General features: G+C 36.2%; 2 protein-coding genes and 1 long non-coding RNA gene across 4 annotated transcripts; 1 reads left to right on the plus strand and 2 right to left on the minus strand.

Moving 5' to 3' along the window:
- Positions 1-944: 944 nt before the first annotated feature.
- LOC125681288 (uncharacterized) lies at positions 945-4,051 on the minus strand. Its single transcript, XM_056160643.1, has 6 exons — positions 3,956-4,051; positions 2,870-2,995; positions 2,630-2,692; positions 1,430-1,537; positions 1,171-1,284; positions 945-1,073 (listed from the first exon to the last, which is right to left on the minus strand). Exons 3-6 carry the CDS (start codon positions 2,685-2,687, stop codon positions 955-957), a joined length of 399 nt encoding a protein of 132 aa, XP_056016618.1. The 5' UTR covers positions 2,688-2,692; positions 2,870-2,995; positions 3,956-4,051; the 3' UTR covers positions 945-954.
- Positions 4,052-6,695: 2,644 nt separating this feature from the next.
- On the plus strand, positions 6,696-9,294 carry LOC125681249 (uncharacterized). Of its 2 annotated transcripts, XR_008802005.1 has the most exons (7): positions 6,696-6,804; positions 7,019-7,327; positions 7,434-7,598; positions 8,057-8,236; positions 8,332-8,522; positions 8,664-8,878; positions 8,999-9,294. XR_008802005.1 is itself a non-coding variant. In XM_056160658.1 (5 exons), the coding sequence occupies exons 1-5, from the start codon at positions 6,759-6,761 to the stop codon at positions 8,475-8,477; spliced, it is 846 nt and encodes a 281-aa protein (XP_056016633.1). In that variant the 5' UTR covers positions 6,703-6,758; the 3' UTR covers positions 8,478-8,524. The 2 variants fall into 2 exon arrangements, 1 of the variants encoding a protein (XP_056016633.1); XM_056160658.1 differs by lacking the exons at positions 8,664-8,878; positions 8,999-9,294 and having other exon boundaries at positions 6,703-6,804; positions 8,332-8,524.
- An 8,034-nt stretch (positions 9,295-17,328) lies between these two features.
- LOC130053424 (uncharacterized) lies at positions 17,329-18,467 on the minus strand. The gene is made up of 3 exons (XR_008802011.1): positions 18,097-18,467; positions 17,730-17,929; positions 17,329-17,629 (listed from the first exon to the last, which is right to left on the minus strand). It is a non-coding gene; the product is annotated as an uncharacterized LOC130053424 (long non-coding RNA).
- Between the last annotated feature and the right edge of the window lie 3,295 nt (positions 18,468-21,762).

Here is a 21,762-nt window from a genome sequence, read left to right on the forward strand (position 1 = left end):
AAATCCCTTTTTCTAAAGATGTTTAGTGTAAAATTGATTGAAAGTTTCAAAGAATACATTAGTGAAACATAAAGTTACTGCCATTTCTTACTTTTATAGGAAAGATTAAAGATCCTGTAGAATTATATTAACAACAAAAAAGAAAATATGAAATATGTAGAAAATCATATGAGAATTTCAACCCCCATTTCATTTTATTCCCATTTTATAAACTTCCGAAAAACAATGAAAATCTTCGTTTAGCAAAGGAAGATTATTTCATCAAAATTTTTAAACCTAAACTTAACCGTAATTAGCTTTAAATGCATTTATTCTATGTACATCAATATTTTCATACATGTATATGTTATTCTATTGAATTGGTGCATGATTATGAAGTTAAATCATCAACACCGCTACCAGACGTTATGATGTCACAGTGAACGTTTACTTTTTAATGTTACAACTGAAACATTCAAGACAAACTGTCTGAAGAGCTAGCTGTAATAAGGCGAAAGTACTAGCAGGAACTGATCGTTGATTAATTTGTGATCATTTTGGATTTTATTCTTCTGAATTATTTAACAACTGTGCCGATTTCGTCATTCATTTTTGATATATTATATATATAATAATATTTATATACACACACACACACACATATATATATATAATATATACACATATACATACATACATATATATATATATTTGGGCTCAATATTTCGATACGAGCGCCCTAACCACTAGCTAGGTTGCCATGTCTGGTTAATTATTTCCGTCAATTTCCCTTCATATAAAGTGTCGATGCCTTCAGTACATGAGAACTGCCCCCAAGACATTGAATGTTCAAAGTCAAGTGGACATTGAGCCTAGACTGACTTTAAACTAGAGTTCACCACTATATGTATGGTCTATAACAAAATATCGTAATATAAACTTATTTATTACAGAACGTTTTAAGAATGAACGGGTCTATGGAATTGCAGTTTTAGGAATTTTCATGGTAAATGACGATGTCATTGACGCACTGGGTGTTGTCGTGGGAACAAATTGTGTCGTCATCTTCACGGAGTGTGTCGTATCATTGTTACCTATAAATATACATGTATGTTATAAAAGTGTATATTTTTAAAATAAACTTCAAAACGTCATGTCAAGATGTGGAAATTGCTGTCTATAGTTCCATACAAAATCTGCAGAATTTCCTGCATGACGTCATGGCGAAGTCCTGAAGATCTGGATCTGTACAAACAGTAGAGGGCAGGTGAACGCAGTCCGCCGTGTCCTCGCATAGTGGAGAATCTGCCAAAGATGACATGTTCATTTTAATTACAAATACAGTTTGTATCATTATTCTTTTATAAATTTTTGATGTGGTTTTGGATATCAAACCCTATGAATAAGACTCAAAAAGGCAGAATTTTTCTGTGTATCTGTGATGTCATACTGTAACAATATCCACAAGTACGCGCGCAGTTTGTCATGGCCCATGTTTGGAACACCCCCTCACAGGCATGTAAGTGGTTCCGGCAATCGCTACGCACGTCTTGGCAATCTATGGCAAGGAAATTAGATATCAATGTAAGAGTTTAGTACCTACAGTTTGCAAGCGTGATACATGCAGGATCTGAATGTTTCATGTCTAACGCAGGTAGGTTATAATAAATATATATCAATGAAAATAATTGTACTATAAATGAATAAAAATCAATATATGCACCCAGGGGTGCATGAGCCGAGTTGCATGGGATACAATGTAAAGTCAGGAATGATGTGGCATAGTTATAATTGTGAATATTCGGATTTAAACTTTTAGAGTTGTCATGCAGATCCAGATATTTCTAAAATTTTCAATCTTTTCTCAGGACTGTGACCTTGACCTTTTTTCTCCAAAATCAATAGGGGGTCTTCCTAACCAGCTATCCAACAATATAACCAAGTTTCATTTGATTCAGTTTTAAACTTTTCGAGTTACTGTCCAGAAATCATATTTGTCTGAAGTTTTCAATCTATTTTCGGTCACTTTGACCTTTGACCTTTTTTCTCCAAAATCAATAGGGGCGTTGCTTTGCTGGTATCCAACGATATATCCAAGTTTCATTTGATTCAAATTAAAAAAAATTCGAATTATCCTCCTGAAACCAAATTTATTTGGAATTTTAAATTTTTTTTTCCGGTTACTGTGACCTTGACTATTGACCTATTTTCTCCAAAATCAATAGGAGTCTTCCTTACCTGGTACATAACAATATCCTTAAGTATCATTTGATTCGGATTTAAACTTTCTGAGTTATCATCCGGAAAGCAAATTTTTCTGAAATTTTCATTCTATTTTCGGTCACTGTGACCTTGACCTTTGACCATTTTCCTCCAAAATTAGTAGGGGTCTTCCTTACCTGGTACCCAACAATATATCAACGTTTCATTTGATTAGATTGTAAACATTTCGAGTTATCATCCGGAAACCAATTGTTGACGCCCGCCCACCCGCCCGCATCACCAAACCAATAGCCGAGTTCAACTTGTTAAGAAGGTATATATTGTTGGCCTCATTACATGATACATGTACCAGAAGGCAACACAAACTGCGTAGTCGTCAGTTTAGAAACACTTTTTGTGGTTGATGCTTTGGCGACTGATGTAGTACCTATTGTTGAAGCAGGTGTTGTTGAGATCGGGGCTGGTGTAGTTTTTTGGGTTGTCATAGAAACTGTAAGAATGGTAAAGACGATAAGATTCCCGATACGATTATATAGTAATGCGATCGATAAAAGCAGATACTCCATAAAACTGAGTTGGTTGCAAATGCTACCTATTGATGCTATACAAATGTTTACCGTTTCCCTTCCGTTCAATTGTATCGGTAAGTAACTAAAGACGACATTACCTGTGCAATAACCGCAGAATTTACGACAGTTTTTCCGCAGGTAACCCTGATACGCCTGATCTCCACACACCTGTTGACCAAAATCTGCGCAGTCAGGAATCAAATCTTCACATGGTGGCGATTTTCCTAAATATTCATGCAAAGAAAATACTCTTACTTCTTATTTGTTTGAATTAATAATGAAAGTATGTCATGTAGTGTTGTTGTTTTTTGTTGTTTTTTTTCCCCCTAATGTAAAAGAGATATCTACTAAATATTGAAGTGTTCAGGCTGACAAGTTTTCAACATGAGTCCTATCGGGAAAGTTGCTCACCTGGGCATTGGATTTAACATACATTTAGATGAATCCCTTAGTGACCAGGTGACTGCTAAGCACAACCGAATGCATAGGTTAATCTTAAGCTTGCATTTCCAAAAAATTCGTCCCAATATGTGATCTGACGTAGAACTTAGGAATTTTATTGTGGCCCTACCCTTATGAAGACGACAAGATTTTAACAACTCCCATACTTCAATCTTATAGAATACTCCCATGTAAAAATTATATACGCATTGTGCTCTCCCCCACCAATATTTAAGCATAGCATAATACTGTATGCACATGTCCCTAGTAGAACTTAATTCCTACGTTCCTGTGTAAAACTGGTGTACCCACCCACGCCCCTTCATCAAAGGGGTCGTGGCCTTCTCTTACCATAGGGTGTGTTCTACAAGCTTCATTAACACAAGTGGAGCGAGCGTAATACGCCCTCTGGAATGATCGGAATCAAGTTGATTTCTTTTTGAGCAAGGTAAGAATGCTTTATAATTTGCTTATCAATGTAACATCTTGTACCCATTCCTCCTTATGAGTCCCTGTTTTATCTTCTCTGCCCCGGTGAACATCGCTTTTGCAAAATTGATTCTACAGCACATGAGGATGCTTGTATATTAATTCGAAAAGAATATCCTGACTGGTTCAATGTTCTGGAGAAGGTGACATTTTGAAAAGACGGAATAATTCATTAATTCAAAGAAAGAAGAAACCCGAATTAATTTTATACGTGAATCAATATAAGCAAAACACAGATTAATATGGCTCCCTACCTGGGCAAAATCCGCATCGCAGCGGGCAGTGCAACCTGGCGAAGGCCTCATACACCCCCGTGCATTGAGAATCATCGTAATACCAGCACTGTAATGTGGGGTCATCATGGCAATCTGCACATACATGTATAATTGTGTGATAAGAGAAATAGGATATGAAATCAAAACATAATTAAGCATCAAATACTTATCAATTTTTTTATTATTATTATTTTTTTTTTTTTTTTTTTTTTTTTTTACATCTTTTGGGTAGATAGCAGCAATTGTGTGCAAATTACAAGGCACGTTATCGTGAACAGCTAAGAGATGACACATTAACTATTAAACCAACTCTGTATCACTATTAATTAATACCACATTACTTACCGTCTAGGTATGTAAATTCCATGATAAATATCACCAAGTTTTCCGTTCAAATGATGACTTCCATGGCACAAAATTTAACATGGATTTTTAAAATTTCTATCAGGTAATATTTTTTCATAGGCCGATTTTACATTTTCATTTTTATTTCAAATATAAATAAAAGGAATCACTTTCTATTTTGTTGGGTGGGTGGGTGGGTGGCTGGCTGGCTGGCTGGGTTGATTTACCAATGTTTTTACAGTTCTGTCTGCTCTAATGGAATTTCAAGATGCACTGCCTTGATTTTCAGGTTGTTTTGAACTTGAAATAACTTTTATACAAAAACAAGAACTTGACATCCATATGTCTGTGTGTCAAAAGAATTTATTTAATATATGATGAAAGCAATGTAAACTTCAAAAGAAATATAAAAGAAAAGACTCAGTGAATGTAAATATGCGGAAATGCCTATCATTAGAATTAGTACAGATACCAAAGGCAAAAATATGGGAAATGTATGTGAATATATAGATGTATTCTATATAGACTAGTTGTCGAATATAAAATATCAGATCTCATTGAGTCCATTAATTGTGAGAAAAATGGTCAAAAGTAACTTAAAACCGATATTACGTTGGTCAAGCCAGCTGTTGCTGCTCTGTCAATTTCACGTATATACCTGTATGAGGTAAGCAGTATATCCCCCCTTGTGACCTTGAACTTTTACCCAAATATCAAAACTTCAACCTTGCTCATAAATTTTGAATGGGAAGTAATATATTTTTCATGTATGCATTACTTGTGACAAAACCTTTCTTTTGGTACCAAATTTTTTTTGAACTTATAACTTTAACCTTAGATTTTGGCCTACTTTTAAAAAGAGTATATTTTTAAATGGAGCAGGCCCCTGTGTTCCGATGGACTCTGTGCTTTAACCAATCAATTTTTAAGTTGTATAATCCAGCTTCTAGACCTTTCCTACGACAAATCCTACGATCATTTTTGATTCCAGATATGTGCAAGTCGGTAGTTTCAAAAGCATTTGTTATTTCAAATTCTAGTGACACACACACACACACACACAGACAAAAACAAAATATATGTTCACTTATGTGATTATAACTACATACACTGAAAAATTGTTGTTTTAAAAAAAAAATCAAAAGAATTCTGAATAATGAATTCAGCTAAATGAAATTAATCTTACCATTTATACCATCCAATATAAACGCAATACTGCATCGCGAGGAAATCGCTAAAGTTATAAATAGCGAGATGAACTTCATTTTTTCACAGCCTCTCTCGCAGAATGACTCCCTCAGTTTAATGCTCTCGTGGATAAAGCAGGACTATTTGTTCGCCCTCAAACCGGACTTGAGGAAAGATTAACCTTAGTGTCCGCATTTACCATTCTATTGTTATCAAGTACAGATGACCGAATACCTGTGATGCTTGGTCAGTACCGACAGTACACACACCATTAAGTTAATCAACTTCCATTAGTCATTTAATAACATCACAATATCATTATGTTATTGGTCCTCAAATTCAAAATGTCTGATATCATGTATTATAGATTGAAAATTAACCCCCTCTCTCTTTCTTTTTCTTTCTTTCTTTCTCTCTCTCGATAAAAACATCCTATAGTGCAAATTCAGATAAACCATGGCCCAAGGGGGTAGGTTTAGGTCACAATACGGAATCAAATACATGGGAATGCGTGGGGAGAAAATTTGAAAATCTCCTTCGAAATACAACAGGGCCGAGGTCAACTAATACCTGACCAAGTCACAAAGTCACGAGCAAACCGAATAAAAAGTCAAAATTGCTATATTGAATAATAGGGAATTTTACAACATCTTTTAATTCCTTCAAAAAATAAAACCGCGTGCATTATATTCATAGCACATTATAAGTAATAACAATGTTATACTACAATAGTCCACATCTAGAAATTGTGACAGAAATAAAATGAATTCTCAATTAATTGTGTTTCACTATAATTATTATTAGTAATTTTCATCTAACCTACATGTATTTATAATGTAAATGTAATAAATAAATATCGGTTGTAAGTTGATGAGCAGCTCAGAACTGTACCAGGGGCGGATCCATAAATTTTTGAAAGGAGGGGTTCTATTATTAATTTTGGTTTTCAAAGGGGGTGTCCACCCTCAGAATGCGCTATATTACCTTCATTTCGCAAGTTTTTCGGACGAAAGTGGGGGGGGGGGGCAACCCCAAGAACTCCCTTTGGATCCACCACTGTGTACGAATTAAGACAATATAAAGGAACTTGGACTTGAAAAAATCTTTCAGCCAAAATGCAGGTGTCATCAAATTTTAACAGCCAATTGTTACACAGCACGACGTCGGGTAGGTATAAAAGGACTGAGCGGGTGAGTGCGTGTACTTCTAGGCGACAGGTATCATCGACATCACATCACAGGAAGAAATCATGGAGTTTTTGAAAGCCCTCGTGATTTTGCTCGTAGTTTTGCAAGGTAAGACTTTTTCATGGAAAGACTGTGTCTTTAACATTTCCCTTGTGAATAATAATGAAATTTGAAATGTATTTCCGAGCTCTAGTGGAAGAGATTATACTATTCGAACACGCACAAAATCTTAAAAATGGAATGAACGTATGCTAGTGAATTTTAATAACATACAGATTATTTCTGTGTTCACATGAATTATTTTATGTTAATTTTCACACAGGTTCGCTATCAAGGCCAGCGAGTTCTGAGGATGAACTACGTGTCATCGTCGGAAAACTAGAGAGACTCGCAGCAAGCTTAAGACAGTATGTAGTTGACGGTAATAGGCCTGAGTATTCCATGAGCGGTATCGGACCACTGAGCGGGTCTACGCCAGAATTTCATATCCCCGGTACCAGACCACTCGGACCTTGGGTGCTCGATAACGATGAACTTGACCCCTCCTCTCCAACATACAAATGGTTCCACAAAATGTTCGGAAAGTTTCTCAGACCATACTTCCGCAGTTTCCCAAGTGGACCATATAAATGTAAGTATATTGTTTGAAATACCAGGTTGGCATGAAATGCTTTCAAATGAAAGTTATGAGGATTCATAACATTTCAACATGTCATTGACGTCCCTTGAATTTTCAGCGGAGATGCCGTTAACGCCACGTAATGTTGTTACAATGCTGAATGCGTGGTATAACGACGCTGACCAAATGATGCTCAAAGAACAGACTTTTGTTAACGTTGCCGGAGAGCTCTTGGATGCCCATTTCCAGTGTGCAACGACGAGAGTCAACCAAATAGTTTTCTGTGAGTATAGTCAATTGATATTTGACTTAAACCGAAATATATTCTCTAAAAAATTTGGTAACTGTAATTTGTAAAGTGCATGATACTCGAACGAAATAAAGGATCAATGTACCTCTAAATGGCTTTCATACTATGAGAGAGGAAAATATATTGCAACATTTTCAACATTTCATCACAACCAAGTCCACAATACAATGACAACCTTGGCATTTCAAAACGATGCACATCAATGGAATACAAAATTTGAAAGTTTTATTTTTCAGCCCCGATTAAAAAATCTTAGTTTTGAATACAAACATTTTATTACATCTTTTTAATTCCTTAATTATATCGGCGTTTAAATAAAATCATACGTAGTGGTAAATTTGTTTTTGGAATGTTGCAATGATTTTGTCATCGTTATGTAATGTCAAAAATTGTTCTATAAGAACTTACATATACATTGAAATTTTATCCAGATGTGTTCAAGGACCAAGTACGTACCATGGCAGAGGATGACTGGAAAATGAACACTCGCGTGAGAAACGTTTTGGAGAACTGGATAACGGACAAGGCCGTTGTGGACGACGTCGCCCAGAAAATCGCTATGGCAGCGCACGGGGACATTATGGAGCACATTGAATATTTCCAACTCGATGGTATTTGTAATACTTTGCTAATTACATGTAGATACTGTATACAGGTATTGTTAGGTAAGCGTGGTTTTAATATTCATATTGTTACAATGTTTCAGATATCATGGAATTCCTTGCAAAAATGAAAATGCTCATGTGGAAAGCTGAGCAGGATAACTGGACACCAGTCATGTTCGATGAGAAACTGAATCTACTTTTGACTGACGGACAATGTCTTCGTCTTCCAATGTCCGAGTGTGCATGATCTATGGGAATTCCACCAAAAAGTTGTTAGCCGTTTGCAAGAGAGGTAAAACTGAAAGCTAAAATTGTGCAATTAACGTTTTTCGTCCTTTTTCAAATTTCTCTTGCTAGATATGATTCACTAGTAAGACCAGCTTCCGGTTGGAGTTTTTCAAAATTAACTGAAAATGGCTTACATTTAAAACAGGTTATTCGAAATCAAACCCTTCGCTGAGACGGAGACTTGGCTGAAGAAAATCCTACCCACATACACGACTTCAGACGCCACTCCCGCCATTACTGCCATCCTCCAAGTGTACACGGACTTCATCAAGTCAGCCATGTTGCTCCTCGAACAAGTAGAGAACCACGTAACCAGCGAAAATACAGCCGACATCACGAATTTCATGTCACAATTCCTCGGTAAGGATTTGCATAGCACTGAATATACATAATTGTATTGATTTTACAATCGGTTATAAACTTTAGCAGTCTTATCAAATAACAAACGTGTAACTTGATGATTATACATGACAATTGCAGCACCACGTCAGCTCCAGTATTTGCAGTCCATCTTTGAATTCCTCAATTCAGGGGATAACCGCGACATGATGGGAATGGAACAGATGAACGAAAATACCGGTAACGGACGTTCAAAGTATAGATGCAGCGAATTCAATGGGGAATGTAAATGGAATGACGCCTGGACCGTATGGTGCATGGGATATCGACATGGGATGTCCAAACCGTGTGAAAGGGACTATTCCTAACAGAAATCAGACCCTTTGTAGTGCTTTCAAAAACTTCTTTGCTTTGAACAATAAAATATCGTACAGAAAGATACTGTTTCTTGGAATTTGCAACTTGATATTTTGCCATGTAGTCTAGTAATCTCATAACAGATGGCCCAGATGTTCTCATATACATGTATTGATCTTTTCCACTTATACAAAAATTTCTACTTTTGCTTGGGCAAAATGATACGTGTTTTGGTGCCTGGAGGTTATAAAACTTTTTTGAGAGCAACTAGTCTTCTAAATTGTTCTCGTACTCAAAACTTTTATAAAAGATGGTTGAACTTGGCGAACAATTCACTAGCTGCATGTTGGAATCAAGTAAACTTAAGCATTCAATGCCAGAGACAAATAATTATGTGAAGATAATACTGACTCTATTCATAAGAAAAAGTAGGTAGGAAAATTTGGTATTAAAACCACAAATATGCAATCTGGACCTGTCCAAAACTTCAGTGAAACTGCCGCTTTACCACCTCGATGTTCCGAATTTCAAGCTATCTGAAGTCACCCGTCGTGGACATCGAAATTTTTGTAGTAGGGTGCATGTAGTTTTATTCATTCATTTTGCAATGGTAAAATTATCTCACTTGATCATTATGTACATATTCATTAGTATCATATCATCAACAGTATACATTGTTCAGTGCTACATACATACAACAACATTGTATGTATTTTGATTAAAATCAACAATTTGGGAATTGTTTACAAGAGATAAAACAACTATCTTAATTTTGCATCATAAATTGATTAATCGAATTTAGTTAAACGTTAGTATAAGAATTTACAAGGCATTTTACAAGAATTTTGAAATTTCGGCAATGACAGGTGTTAGCGAGCAGTGACACTTATGGGTAGAGAATGAAAAGAACACACGTGGTTTATACCCCCCCCCCCCCTTGGCAAAAACGTCATTAACGCACATGTACATGACAAAGCCGGGAAAAAAGATGGTGCCAACAGGCGCTTGCTTAATATTTTTATCAAAACTTACTATGCAAAATATTAAGCAAGTATCTGTTGGTACATTCATCCACAAAACACACCGTGTAAAAAAAAAACATAATTATAATGCATCAGTATGAGGTATCAATATGAAATGGTGGATTCTGAGGATGATTTCCTGTTCTCTCCGTAATTTCTGCATTCCTTGTTCAAAATAAGCTTTTTGATTTTGCAAAATGTTGACCTCATAACATTATTGCATAATATATTTTCTGTTTTCCGTTCCGTTCCATCTTCCGTTCCATTTTCCGTTCCGCGTTTTAGCAACACCCCAGCCATCATGCTAAGATTTGCTTTGGCGGGCTTCCGTTTTAGGGAGAATTACTCAAGTATTCAAACTAATAAAAATATTGGAAAGAGATATAATTTATCTCTTTCTCTTTGAGAGATATCTCTTTCTCAACGATTAAAGAGACATCTCGTATACTTTGAGAGATATCTCTCTAGGAATTCTTAGAGAGATATCTCTTTAAGTGAAGGAGATATCTCTCAGAGCAAAAGAGATATCTCCTTCACTTAAAGAGATATCTCTCTAAGTGAAAGAGATATCTCTTAAAGTGAAAGATATCTCTTTAAGTGTAAGAGATATCTCTAAAAGTAAAAGAGATATCTCTCTAAGTGAAAGAGATATCTCTCTAGGTGAAAGAGATATCTCTTATTTAGAGAGATATCTCTTAAGATTAAGAGATATCTCTCATTTTAAAGAGATATCTCTTTGAAATAAGAGATCTCTTTAATTTAAAGAGATATCTTATTTTTCGTTAAATAGTAAAAGGGCTTGTCATACTTCTGCGTATTCTCGGCTCGATAAAGTCACCCATTTTCTCGTACTCAAACGAAGTACATGCTCAAAGATTTTCGAGTATGCTTGGAGCTTGCTCCGAGTTGAACTCAGAACAAACATGGCTGGGTTTGAGTGAGTACGATCAAAGATTTAAAACCTCCAGACCTGAACGTCACATAAACCCTTAACCATTTATATGAAGCATGATTTCGCCATCGAATCGAAAGTAACGCTACCTGTCAACAAGATTGCTACGCATAGCCATTCGTCCGCCGCAAAAACGTTGAAGCAAAATTCCCATAACTCCTGTAAAATTTGTCGAATCAAAATGTCGGAGCAGTATGATTAAGATATCATATCACCATGACCTACTTTCTGAATTTTATGGCTAATCATTTATGAATACATTTTAGGTTGTTATTTCAGATACCGAGAAGTTTAGAATCATCAACCTTGTAAGTTGATGCGTCTAGAGGCCTCGAAACATATTCATAAAAAAAAGTAGGTCACAGTGACCTACTTTTTGAATTTTACAGACATTCAAATTTCACATGTTCAATTTTAGATGCATATTTTGGACACTATGAAAGCTAGGATCATCAATCTTTGTCAGTTGATACATCTTGAGTCTTCATAATTTGTTGACCAAAAAGTAGGTCACTGTGACCTACTTTTGGAATTTGACGGCTATATTTTAATATTTCAGATACTATTTGACTTACAATTATCAAACTTTGTCAGTTGATGGGTCTTGAGTCTTCAGAGTTTGTTGACCAAAAAGTAGGTCACTGTGACCTACTTTTGGAATTTCACGTTTATATCTGAATATTTCAGATACTATTTGACTTCAATTATCAAACTTTGTCAGTTGATGCATCTTGAGTCTTTGGAGTGTGTCGACCAAAAAGTAGGTCACTGTGGCCTTCTTTTAGAATTTGACGGCTATATTTGAATACTATTTGACTTGTCAGTTGATGCATCTTGAGTCTTCAGTGTGTCGACCAAAAGTAGGCCACCGTGACCTATTTTTGGACAGTTACATTTAAATTTTCAGGTACTATTTGACTTAACATCATCAAACTTTGTTAATTGATGAATCTTAGTGAGAATTTTGAATTTTTGTCTGTTCTACAATGTATCAGAAGAGCGATTCTAGGCCCATGGGCCTCTTGTTTTTATATAGATAGTTTTGTTAAAGTTAATGGTCAAACACACTTGATGTTGTGTTGATATATGATACATGTACAATGTTTAGATCGATATTTTATTTGAAAAGACAAATATTTATTTTCATGGTAAAATGTCGCGAATTTTGAGCGTTGAAAAAAGGTCGTCGCGCGCAAAATCTCCATGGGATTTTTAAAAGTTGGCATGTATGGATATGGTGATCAACATTCCTACAAACTTTGAACATAGTCCGTAGAGGTTGCGTCCAGAGTCAAGTGAGACGGACGGATACACGGATACCGATGTTTCTATGTCCCCTTCCGCGATGCAGCGGGGAACAATTATTTTATAAATAAAGGGAATTTAAGGTATTGTTGACAAGTACATACCTACATCTGCGGTCCTTCACAGATATTACGAGTAGACCCAGAGAGATAGTCGATTCTGTGTGTTTATTGTATAATTTTGACAAGTTTACTGCAACTGTACTTACATGCATGTAAAGAAAAGCCATTCTAAATTTATTCATCCATGGTTTTAGAATGCTTTAGTAGCTGATGTGAAGTGAAGCGTAGAAAACCCGTCCCCTTTATATGCCATGCAAACCTAGCTGCAGAACTATAGTTCTCAAAATATTGGGACACACCAGAGCAGAGAGCTACAGATCCATCCCTTATAAAAATTATCAAACTGTCGATTTACGGCGCCCCCTCCCCCCACACACACTAAACAAATAAATATGTTGAGCCTACCACCTTGTCCATGAGGTCTAAACACCTTAGCTTACCACTGACTACAAATCACCGCTTGAATTGGTCGCCACAAAGTAAACTCAACACAGGTTTCATTAAGATCCTATCAACATATACATTGCACCTAAAAAAAAAACTAACCACATCCAACCTACACTCGTACATCTTTCTCAAATCTTCCCTACAAACACAATTTACCTAGCATATTTCAACATTCACCACCCAGCTCTGGGAGCCAATAATGCGGACAAGGTAGGGGACGTGGAACCCTACTAGGGTCGATCCAAATTCTGGTAGCACCGCTGCATCGTACCAAACACCATATCGGTCATCTCCGATTGGTTAGATGTACAAGACCCATGTGGGTCAGATACAATTTCTCCTTTGCCCCATATATGGAAACTAAAACATTACCAAAGTCTTGGGTCTACACTATAGCCAACCGGTCCAAATTGGTTCATATACATAGAACAATCCGGGTTGACCAACTTGCACATTAGAATATCAACCTAGGCCTATACAACATCAACCACAATTCATCAGGCGACTGAACAATGTATACCCAGGGAAACAGTCACTAGGCCGATCAACCCTGCGTGGACTGACAACTGCAGAAGAACCTTCAAGGAGTTCCAGCGGGGCCAAATTTCCAAACAAGAATACAACACAGCATGTAAACACATTAGACACGTTATCCTGCAGGAACAACAAACACATTGGCAAAACTTCCTTTCAACACTTAACTCGCGTACAAACATATCAACATTCTATAAAAGGCCAAGTCACTTTTATAGGCAAAAACATCAAGACAGCTATTGCAATAATACAAAATGCATACAGCTCACACAAGACAAGGCAAATTCAATTGCTAAAAAACTTTAACAAGCTAGTTCAGCCACAAACCTTGACCCAGCACTCACACACTTGTCCGGCAAACTCCATGTCAAAGACACAGGTCCCAAAACTGGAACACTACAATCTGCTATTTACATTACACGAACTCCAACAAAATCTCATACACAACAAAAGCATTGCACCCGGAGGTGACAAAATTAGACACCTCCTGCTTACCCCCCCCCCCCCTCCCCTCTCCAAATTTCATATACATTATACTCCACTTCTACAATCAACCCACTAAACGTCATGGAGTTATGCTATAGTTATCCCAATATCCAACCTTGACAAGGATCGTCACGTACCAGACTACTACAAACCAATATCACTTACATCACACTTGTGCAAAACCTTTGAAAAAAAACACTACTCAGCTCCAGATTGAGATGTTTTCTGGGAAAACAAGGCAAACTAAATCCTGCGCAGAGTGGATTCCGTCCCGGACGCAGTATAATAGACAATCATGTCGAGCTAGAAATAATGTAACAGAAATGGCAAACAGTCAATTCACAGTAGCAGACTTCATTCACATCTCCAAAGTATTTCATCTTGTCTGGCATAATGGACTGGTGTACTAGCTTCGCCAATAGTTCTACATCACTGGGAATGCACTCTGCTTTATCAAGTCTTTCCTTATCAGGCAGGTATATTCAGGTCACTGTAAATCAGTCAATTCATATTTGGCTTTAATGAATATTTTAAGGTAGATTTGGACACGAGTATAGTGCGAAAATATGTTAGGAATTTTTATATAAAATTTAGAAGACGACAATACAAGAATACAACGATATCATCAATGTCTATCTGGCTGTCAAGGATATGTGCATTAGTGTCTGGAAGGCTACGAAGAAATAAACGTCTAGTGTCACCATCCATACTCTTCATGGGAAAAGGAACGTTGACATGGAGAAGGTCACTATGGGATTTATTTAGTTTAAAGTATTATTTTATTTCCATTCACTGTATAGAAGTGTAAATGCATAAAACGAATGTGATAAAGTTACCAAACGATAAAATGTGTTTTCCTAGGCCTCATTTTACTGCTACATCCAGGTGCACGACTACTGGTCCTAAACAAATATGGCCGACGTTGAACTTCACTTGTCTTGTGCCTCAATAATAACTTTGATAATATAAGAATTTCAAAGTTTTCATTGTTTCATGCAAGCCTTCAAACGTGCTTATTTTGATATTATCGATCTACTACAATAATTGCCTTGTGAATAATGCGATGAACAACAAAAGCAAGTGTACACCGAATGTACTAACAAATCCTGAAGTATTTTACATTTATACCGAAAATTTATCCGGCAGACTTTAAGGTGGCTCGCTACATCAATATTTGTACAGCTTATGATACTACTAGATGGCGATCCAAAAGTTTTGTGAAATTACTTGTATTGATAGTTTTTGTATATCTACGTAGCCCAGTGGATAAAGTATCGGATCACTTGGAAGAGTTTATCAAATCGGCATGAAATGATTTAATCAAGATATGACGGTGAAAGGTGAAGATAACGAACATTGATCAATATCATAACTCCTATAAAGGTGAAGATAACGAACAGTGATAAATCTACTGTAAGCAATGATGTAATAAGTATATACATGTATGTCAAATGTAAAACTTATATGGTACCAATTTTCATGCACCAGATGCGCATTTCGACAAATAATGTCTCCTCAGTGATGCTCAACCGAAATGTTTGAAATCCGAAATAACAATGAAGTTTTAGAACTATTATAGCCAAAAAGAGCGCGCCAAAAAGTGGAGTCAAATTCGTTTAAGGATAAGAGCTATGAATGAGGGAGATAATCCTTAATTTTGAAATGAATTTCTAAATTTTATAACAGCAATTAAATATACATCCGTATTTTCAAGCTAGTAACGAAGTACTTAGCTACTGGGCTGTAGAGACCCTCAGGGACTAACAGTCCACCAGCAGAGGCCTCGACCCACGGGTCATAATGTAAAACTTATACGGTACCAATTTTCATGCACCAGATGCGCATTTCGACAAATAATGTCTCCTCGGTGATGCTCAACCGAAATGTTTGAAATCCGAAATAACAATGAAGTTTTAGAACTATTATAGCCAAAAACAGCGCGCCAAAAAAAGTGAAGTCAAATTCGTTTAAGGATAAGAGCTATGCATGAGGGAGATAATCCTAGTGCAATTTTGGAGAGAGAAAACAAAAACACCCTGATTTTCAAAAATATAACGGAAAAGACACTGGTAGATTTGAACTTAGGATCTGCGGGTCAGTATTTACCTCATCTTCGCTAACCAAGGGTTTACAATCCGCTCCGCTTCTCTACAAACCCTTGGCAGATTTAGTGAAATTTTTGTAGCTTTAAGTGGTGCCCTCTAGCGGATGGAGAAAACAACCAAGTTTGGATTACATCATGCTTATCCAATGAAAATGCGTATTTCAGCTACTGTTTAAAAGTTGTTTAGAAATGGCTGCGCTCGTTGTTTAGAAATGGCTGCGCCCAGAGAGTAACGCCATGCATGTGGTATGCAAATCATTCAAAATATTAATAATAAATTTAACTATCTCTTAATTACATACTTGAAAAGAAATCAGTGAGACTATCATTTAGAAAATAAATATGTGTAAACCCCTGAAACATATGTAGTTGAGTCTATGTCTAAAGATAACCCCACATCTCCTTACTCTGATACTAAGGTGTAGAAACAAAAATGAAATCATGTTTTAGAAAATTACAATAAAAACATCTTACAATACTAAATTATTCTAAAAGCTTTGGATAAATAAATTTAGAGTGACTTTCCTTTACATTCGTGTACGTACAGTTGTAGTAAACATGTCAAAACTATATAAAAATATTTTATTACCCATTGATAGAATTGATTAGCAAATGTATAATTCTTCTAAAGGCATGACTTGCAGTAGCCTTTTTCGTTGTTTTCTTCTTCCAAGTTATCTAAACTTTCAGAATGTTTTTCTTATATACAATATATGTTTTGTAATTTTGAGTAAACCATGTTTTTAAAACTGGTCGAGGCCACCTAGAAAATCATTCAGGTGTGACAATTTAGGGATATATACGGGTAGAGTAAATGAGGTTTTTTTCAGTTGAGAAATAAGTATGAATTCATGTCAGCTTTAAGCGACGTTACTTGAAATTCAATGTGCATGCGTGAAGTTGCAAGGGGTCTGAAACAATATCTAAATGTCCTATTAAAGAAAGCGGCACAAGGGCGTTATCCAATGTATAGGTTATGGACATAACCATAAACAATTGTATCCTTTGCCCTTAATTGTGTAAGTGGAAAAGGTCACTATATCGGAACATGTACACCCAATTTCCAGATGCGATTACTAGAATCCATGGCAAATATCAAGGTTTAGTAAATAATCAATCTTTGCAAATTCCAAGAAACCAAGTACTATTTCATCGAGGCTTTGTTCACCTAGAAACTCTGGCTCAAGTAATACATACATATGTTTGGTATTTGATGTTTTATTTTTCAAAGCAAAGAAGTTTTTGAAAGCACTACAAAAGGGTCAATTTCTGTAAGGAATAGCCCTTTCACATGGTTTGGACATCCCATGTCGGATATCACATGCACCATACAGTCTAGGCGTCGGTTTCATCTACATTCCCCGTTGAATTCAGTGCATCTGCCCTTGGAATGTCCGTTAGCGGTATTTTCGTTCCTCATTTGTCCCATTTCCACGATGTCGCTGGTATTCCCAGAATTAAGGAATTCAATGATGGACTGCAAATACTCGAGTTGATGTGGTGCTGCAAGTTCCTTAAAATCAAACTGCTAAAGATATATACACATGTAACTGATTGTAAACTCAGTACAATTATGTATATTCATTGCTACCCAAATACTTACTAAGAAATTGGGACATGAAATTAGTGATGTCGGCCATATTTTCGCTGGTCACGTTCGAAATGCAACATGGCTGACTTGATGTAGTTCATGTACACTTGGAGGATGGCAGTAATGGCGGGGTGGGATCTGTAGTCATGTATGTGGGTAGGATTTTCTTTAGCCAAGCCTCTGTCTCAGAGAAAGGTTTGGTTTCGGATAACCTGTTTCAAATTTAAGCTATTTTCAGTTACGTTTTCAAAAACTTACTTGCGTTTAATACATTCATAAAGGCGGCTGGTCTTTTAGTGAATCAGATACTAGCATTCAGCAATGTAGATTAAAATATAATAAAGGATCAAAAACGTTAATTGTACACTTTCAGCCTTACCTTTCTGCAAACCGGCTTACAATTTTTTGGTGGAATTCCCATAAATCATGCACACTCGGACATTGGAAGACGAAGCCATTGTCCGTCAAAAGTTGATTCAGTTTCTCATTGAACATGACTGGTGTCCAGTTATCCTGCTCAGCTTTCCACATGAGCAGTTTCATTTTTGCAAGGAATTCCATAATATCTGAAACATTGTTATAATATAAGTAGTAAAACCACGCTTACCTAAATACACCTGTATACAGTATCCAATTGGCAATTAGTATCTCAATATCTTGAGAACCCTTTGCTTGACAGACATCAAACTTGGTACACTGGTACATCTTCAGGAGAAGATGACTACTAATTATTTTATGGTCACATGGTCAAAAGTCAAGGGTCAAATTGGACATAGGAATATACTGTCCGTTCAATATCTTGAGAACCCTTTGCTTGACAGACATCAAACTTGGTACACTGGTACATCTTCAGGAGTTGATGACCCCTATTGATTTTTAGGTCACATGGTCAATCCACTCTTGACATAGGAAGATATTGTCTGCTCAATATTTTGAATTGATGATATTACTCTCAATTAAATGATGTGTGTGTGTATAACCCTTTTCAATTTTGCACCATGGGGGGCATATGTGTTTTACAAACATCTCTTGTTTATTTTTGTCTCTAGGGATCCACTGAATATCGATAGAAATGATATGCTTCCTGCAGAATGAAAATATATTGAAAGCTATTTCTTGTAAATCTCTTTTCATATTACCAGACTGCAAAATATACACACAGCTCTGGTTATCTGTGAACCATTTGACACATCTTTTAAACAACATTTTATCAAATGATACTAAGGCTAATTCTATTGCCATCATTTCTCTCCATGTTGAACTTCTGTTCATTTCATGTTCATTCCACATCTGGTGGAAAAACTGTTGGTCTAATCCCACTGTATATGCTCCAGCGCCTACAGCGCTAGCATATGAATACACTAGTATACTCTGTCTCTCTGTAATCTTAATTTTTCTTTCATTGTAATTTCTGATATTCTGTAACCAAAATTTTAATTCTTTCATCGTGTTAACAGAAAACTTGAAATGTAGTAAACTGTCCCATGAAGTTTTTAAAACAATTTCCATATAGCAATATCTTGTCATCAATCTGCAAACATTACCCATAACTGAATGCAATGACATTATTTTGCCGACCACTCTGGCCAGTGCCCTAGCTGACACTTTAGGTAAATCTGAAAGAAACTGAACAATGTTTGCCTCAATGTCTTGAATTCTTCTTTCTGGAATAGAAATATTAAATGCTTCTGAGTTTCATCTGATACCCAACCACTCTAAATTTTGCACTGGACTGAAAATAGATTTTTCATGATTTATTAAAAATCCTGCCTTATCTATGGATGACTTGATGAAACTGGAAATTCTCTGACACTCTTCAAATGACTCTGACATGGCTATGCCATCATCTAGATAAAGAACAAACTTTATTCTGTTAGAACGCCAATTCTTGACCATAGCCCTTAAACATTTGGTGAATATATAAGGGGCTTAGACAAACCAAACGGAAGAACTGTAAAACAGTAGTAATTATCTTTCCACTGAAAACCAAGGAATGTTTGACATTCCTTACAAATATCGATATGGTGGTAACCCGATTTCAAGTCAAACTTAATGCAGAAGCAATCTTTCTCAAAATATTGTAAAGCCACTTTATAATCTTCAAATTTTACTTTGTCTCTTTTCAAATATGAATTTTACACACTAAGATCTAAAATCAAACGCTTCTTTTCTCTGTTTTCTGCGACACTCAAGGGGCTTACTACAAATGGTCTGAATGGTACCTGTATAACACAACCTGATTTAATTAAGTCTTCAATGCTTTCTGAAACAAAGGAAAAGTTCTGTGAAGCAGATTTGTTATTCTTCAAGTGAATTCTAGGTGGGTTAGCTGCAAAAGGAATGTTATACCCATTTTTAATAATTCTCAAAATATCATCGAAAGCACCTATCTTTTTCCAGAAATCATAATGATAGTGCAAACTATTCTTCACCCCTGTATACGACTCATTTGAATCTCTTATCGATAAGAACTTGTGATGTTCCATCATTATCTCATTATCTGTTATCTGATCAAACATATCTACAGGTAATATATACTTATCATCAATATCACTTTGAACTGGAGCCTGTACTGCTGGTGTATTGAATGTTGAGGGGACATCTTGTTTTCCAATGCCCAGTCTGGAAGCACTTGTAGCAGACGTCGCTGGGCTGAGGTGTCCGTCTACTACCTGAGCGAAAGGGCTGGATAAACTGACTGGTGCCGGCTTGTTGTAGAGTGTTTGTCTGTTGCAATGCAAGCGCTGAAAGCTGAGCAGCAGAACCAGCAGCAGCAGATGGGACGGGTTTATTGTAGGGTTGGAAACGAGACTTCTTGTTTTGTTTACTGCTCCTGAGGGCTCTGTTCTCGGCGCTCCTGATCTTTTTCTCGTCATCCGAGTCATCGGCGATATCGTTACATTGATACTCCTGTACCGTCTTCCACCCTGCCGGGGAGCCGTCTGCAATTCTGATATACTTTTGTCTGGTTTTAAGCTTTTCATTAATTCTTTTAACAACTCTTTCATTGTGAGAAGATAAATCTCTTAGCTTATCAAGCTCTTCTAACAGTTCCTCGTTAAACAAATATTGTACCTTATTTCCCTCGTATTTCAGCTTACCAGCTATGTTTTCTTTGAGTTTCTTAGAAAGTTGTTGAGCTCAGGATTTACTGTCTTCCTGAAGTTTCTCTGATAATTGCTGAAATTGGGTGGAAATCGCAGTTGACAATAGCTTGACTGCGTCAGTCAATGCAAACGAATTAGACGTGGACTGTGAGTTTTCTGATGACTTAGGAAATTCTCCTGGTGTCTCGTCAGTCATAAGAATATCGTCCTCGTTATCCATGAAGATAAATTTGTTGAAACGTCTGACTGTACTGAGAGAGAGCCTTCGAATGGCGTAAACTTTTACATACAGTAAAGCGTGCGAGCTTTATTAGAATACCTGTAGAACAGGTATTCTATAAATACGGTAACCAATCAGATCGGCAGTCTACATAACAAACACCAGATAAACACGTGTTCGATGGATACACGTGTTGTGATAACTTCAATAAATACATTCATTCGATGCATAAATTATGTTTGTAAAAGACCTAAAACAAGAAATTTAAGTATGGCCACTTTCATCGAACAAATTAAATCCAACATTTATTTGTGCAGTTTTCATTTCTTTACCCATGTCAGAATTTTTAATTTGTTCGTTTAATGTGGCCAAACTGAAATTTTGAATCAAAGTTCCAAAATTTGTCATTTTTAGAGAAATTTGTACAAACGTCACGTGTTATGACATCTACGGCACAGTTATGACGTCACAAAATTAACATTTTGATATGAATACATTTACTACGATGTATATTAACAATATTTAGTGCAATATTTGTTAAGTTTCAGATAATTTTTCATAAAAATACAGGCCGATTTTGACCCTTCGTGGCTTTAGCTCTTTGACTGTTTTATTCTTTGTTTGATATTAAACAGTTGCATTTAATCAGACCACTTCATTATATAATATTAACAGAAGTCGTGTACTTTAGATATGTGACTACTTCTAATGTGAAGAC

The sequence above is a fragment of the Ostrea edulis genome, chromosome 1, assembly GCF_947568905.1.
Source record: "Ostrea edulis chromosome 1, xbOstEdul1.1, whole genome shotgun sequence".
Lineage (NCBI taxonomy): Eukaryota > Metazoa > Mollusca > Bivalvia > Ostreida > Ostreidae > Ostrea > Ostrea edulis.

Excerpts from the sequence above, each read along its gene's own strand:
- LOC125681288 (XM_056160643.1), bottom strand. The coding sequence starts at position 2,687 with ATGACAACCCAAAAAACTACACCAGCCCCGATCTCAACAACACCTGCT. Across the intron at positions 1,538-2,629 it reads AACACCTGCTTCAACAATAG|ATTGCCAAGACGTGCGTAGC; the intron begins GTACTACATCAG and ends TCCTTGCCATAG. Across the intron at positions 1,285-1,429 it reads TACTTGTGGATATTGTTACA|ATTCTCCACTATGCGAGGAC; the intron begins GTATGACATCAC and ends CATCTTTGGCAG.
- LOC125681249 (XM_056160658.1), top strand. The coding sequence starts at position 6,759 with ATGGAGTTTTTGAAAGCCCTCGTGATTTTGCTCGTAGTTTTGCAAG. Across the intron at positions 6,805-7,018 it reads TTTGCTCGTAGTTTTGCAAG|GTTCGCTATCAAGGCCAGCG; the intron begins GTAAGACTTTTT and ends ATTTTCACACAG. Across the intron at positions 7,328-7,433 it reads CCCAAGTGGACCATATAAAT|CGGAGATGCCGTTAACGCCA; the intron begins GTAAGTATATTG and ends TTGAATTTTCAG.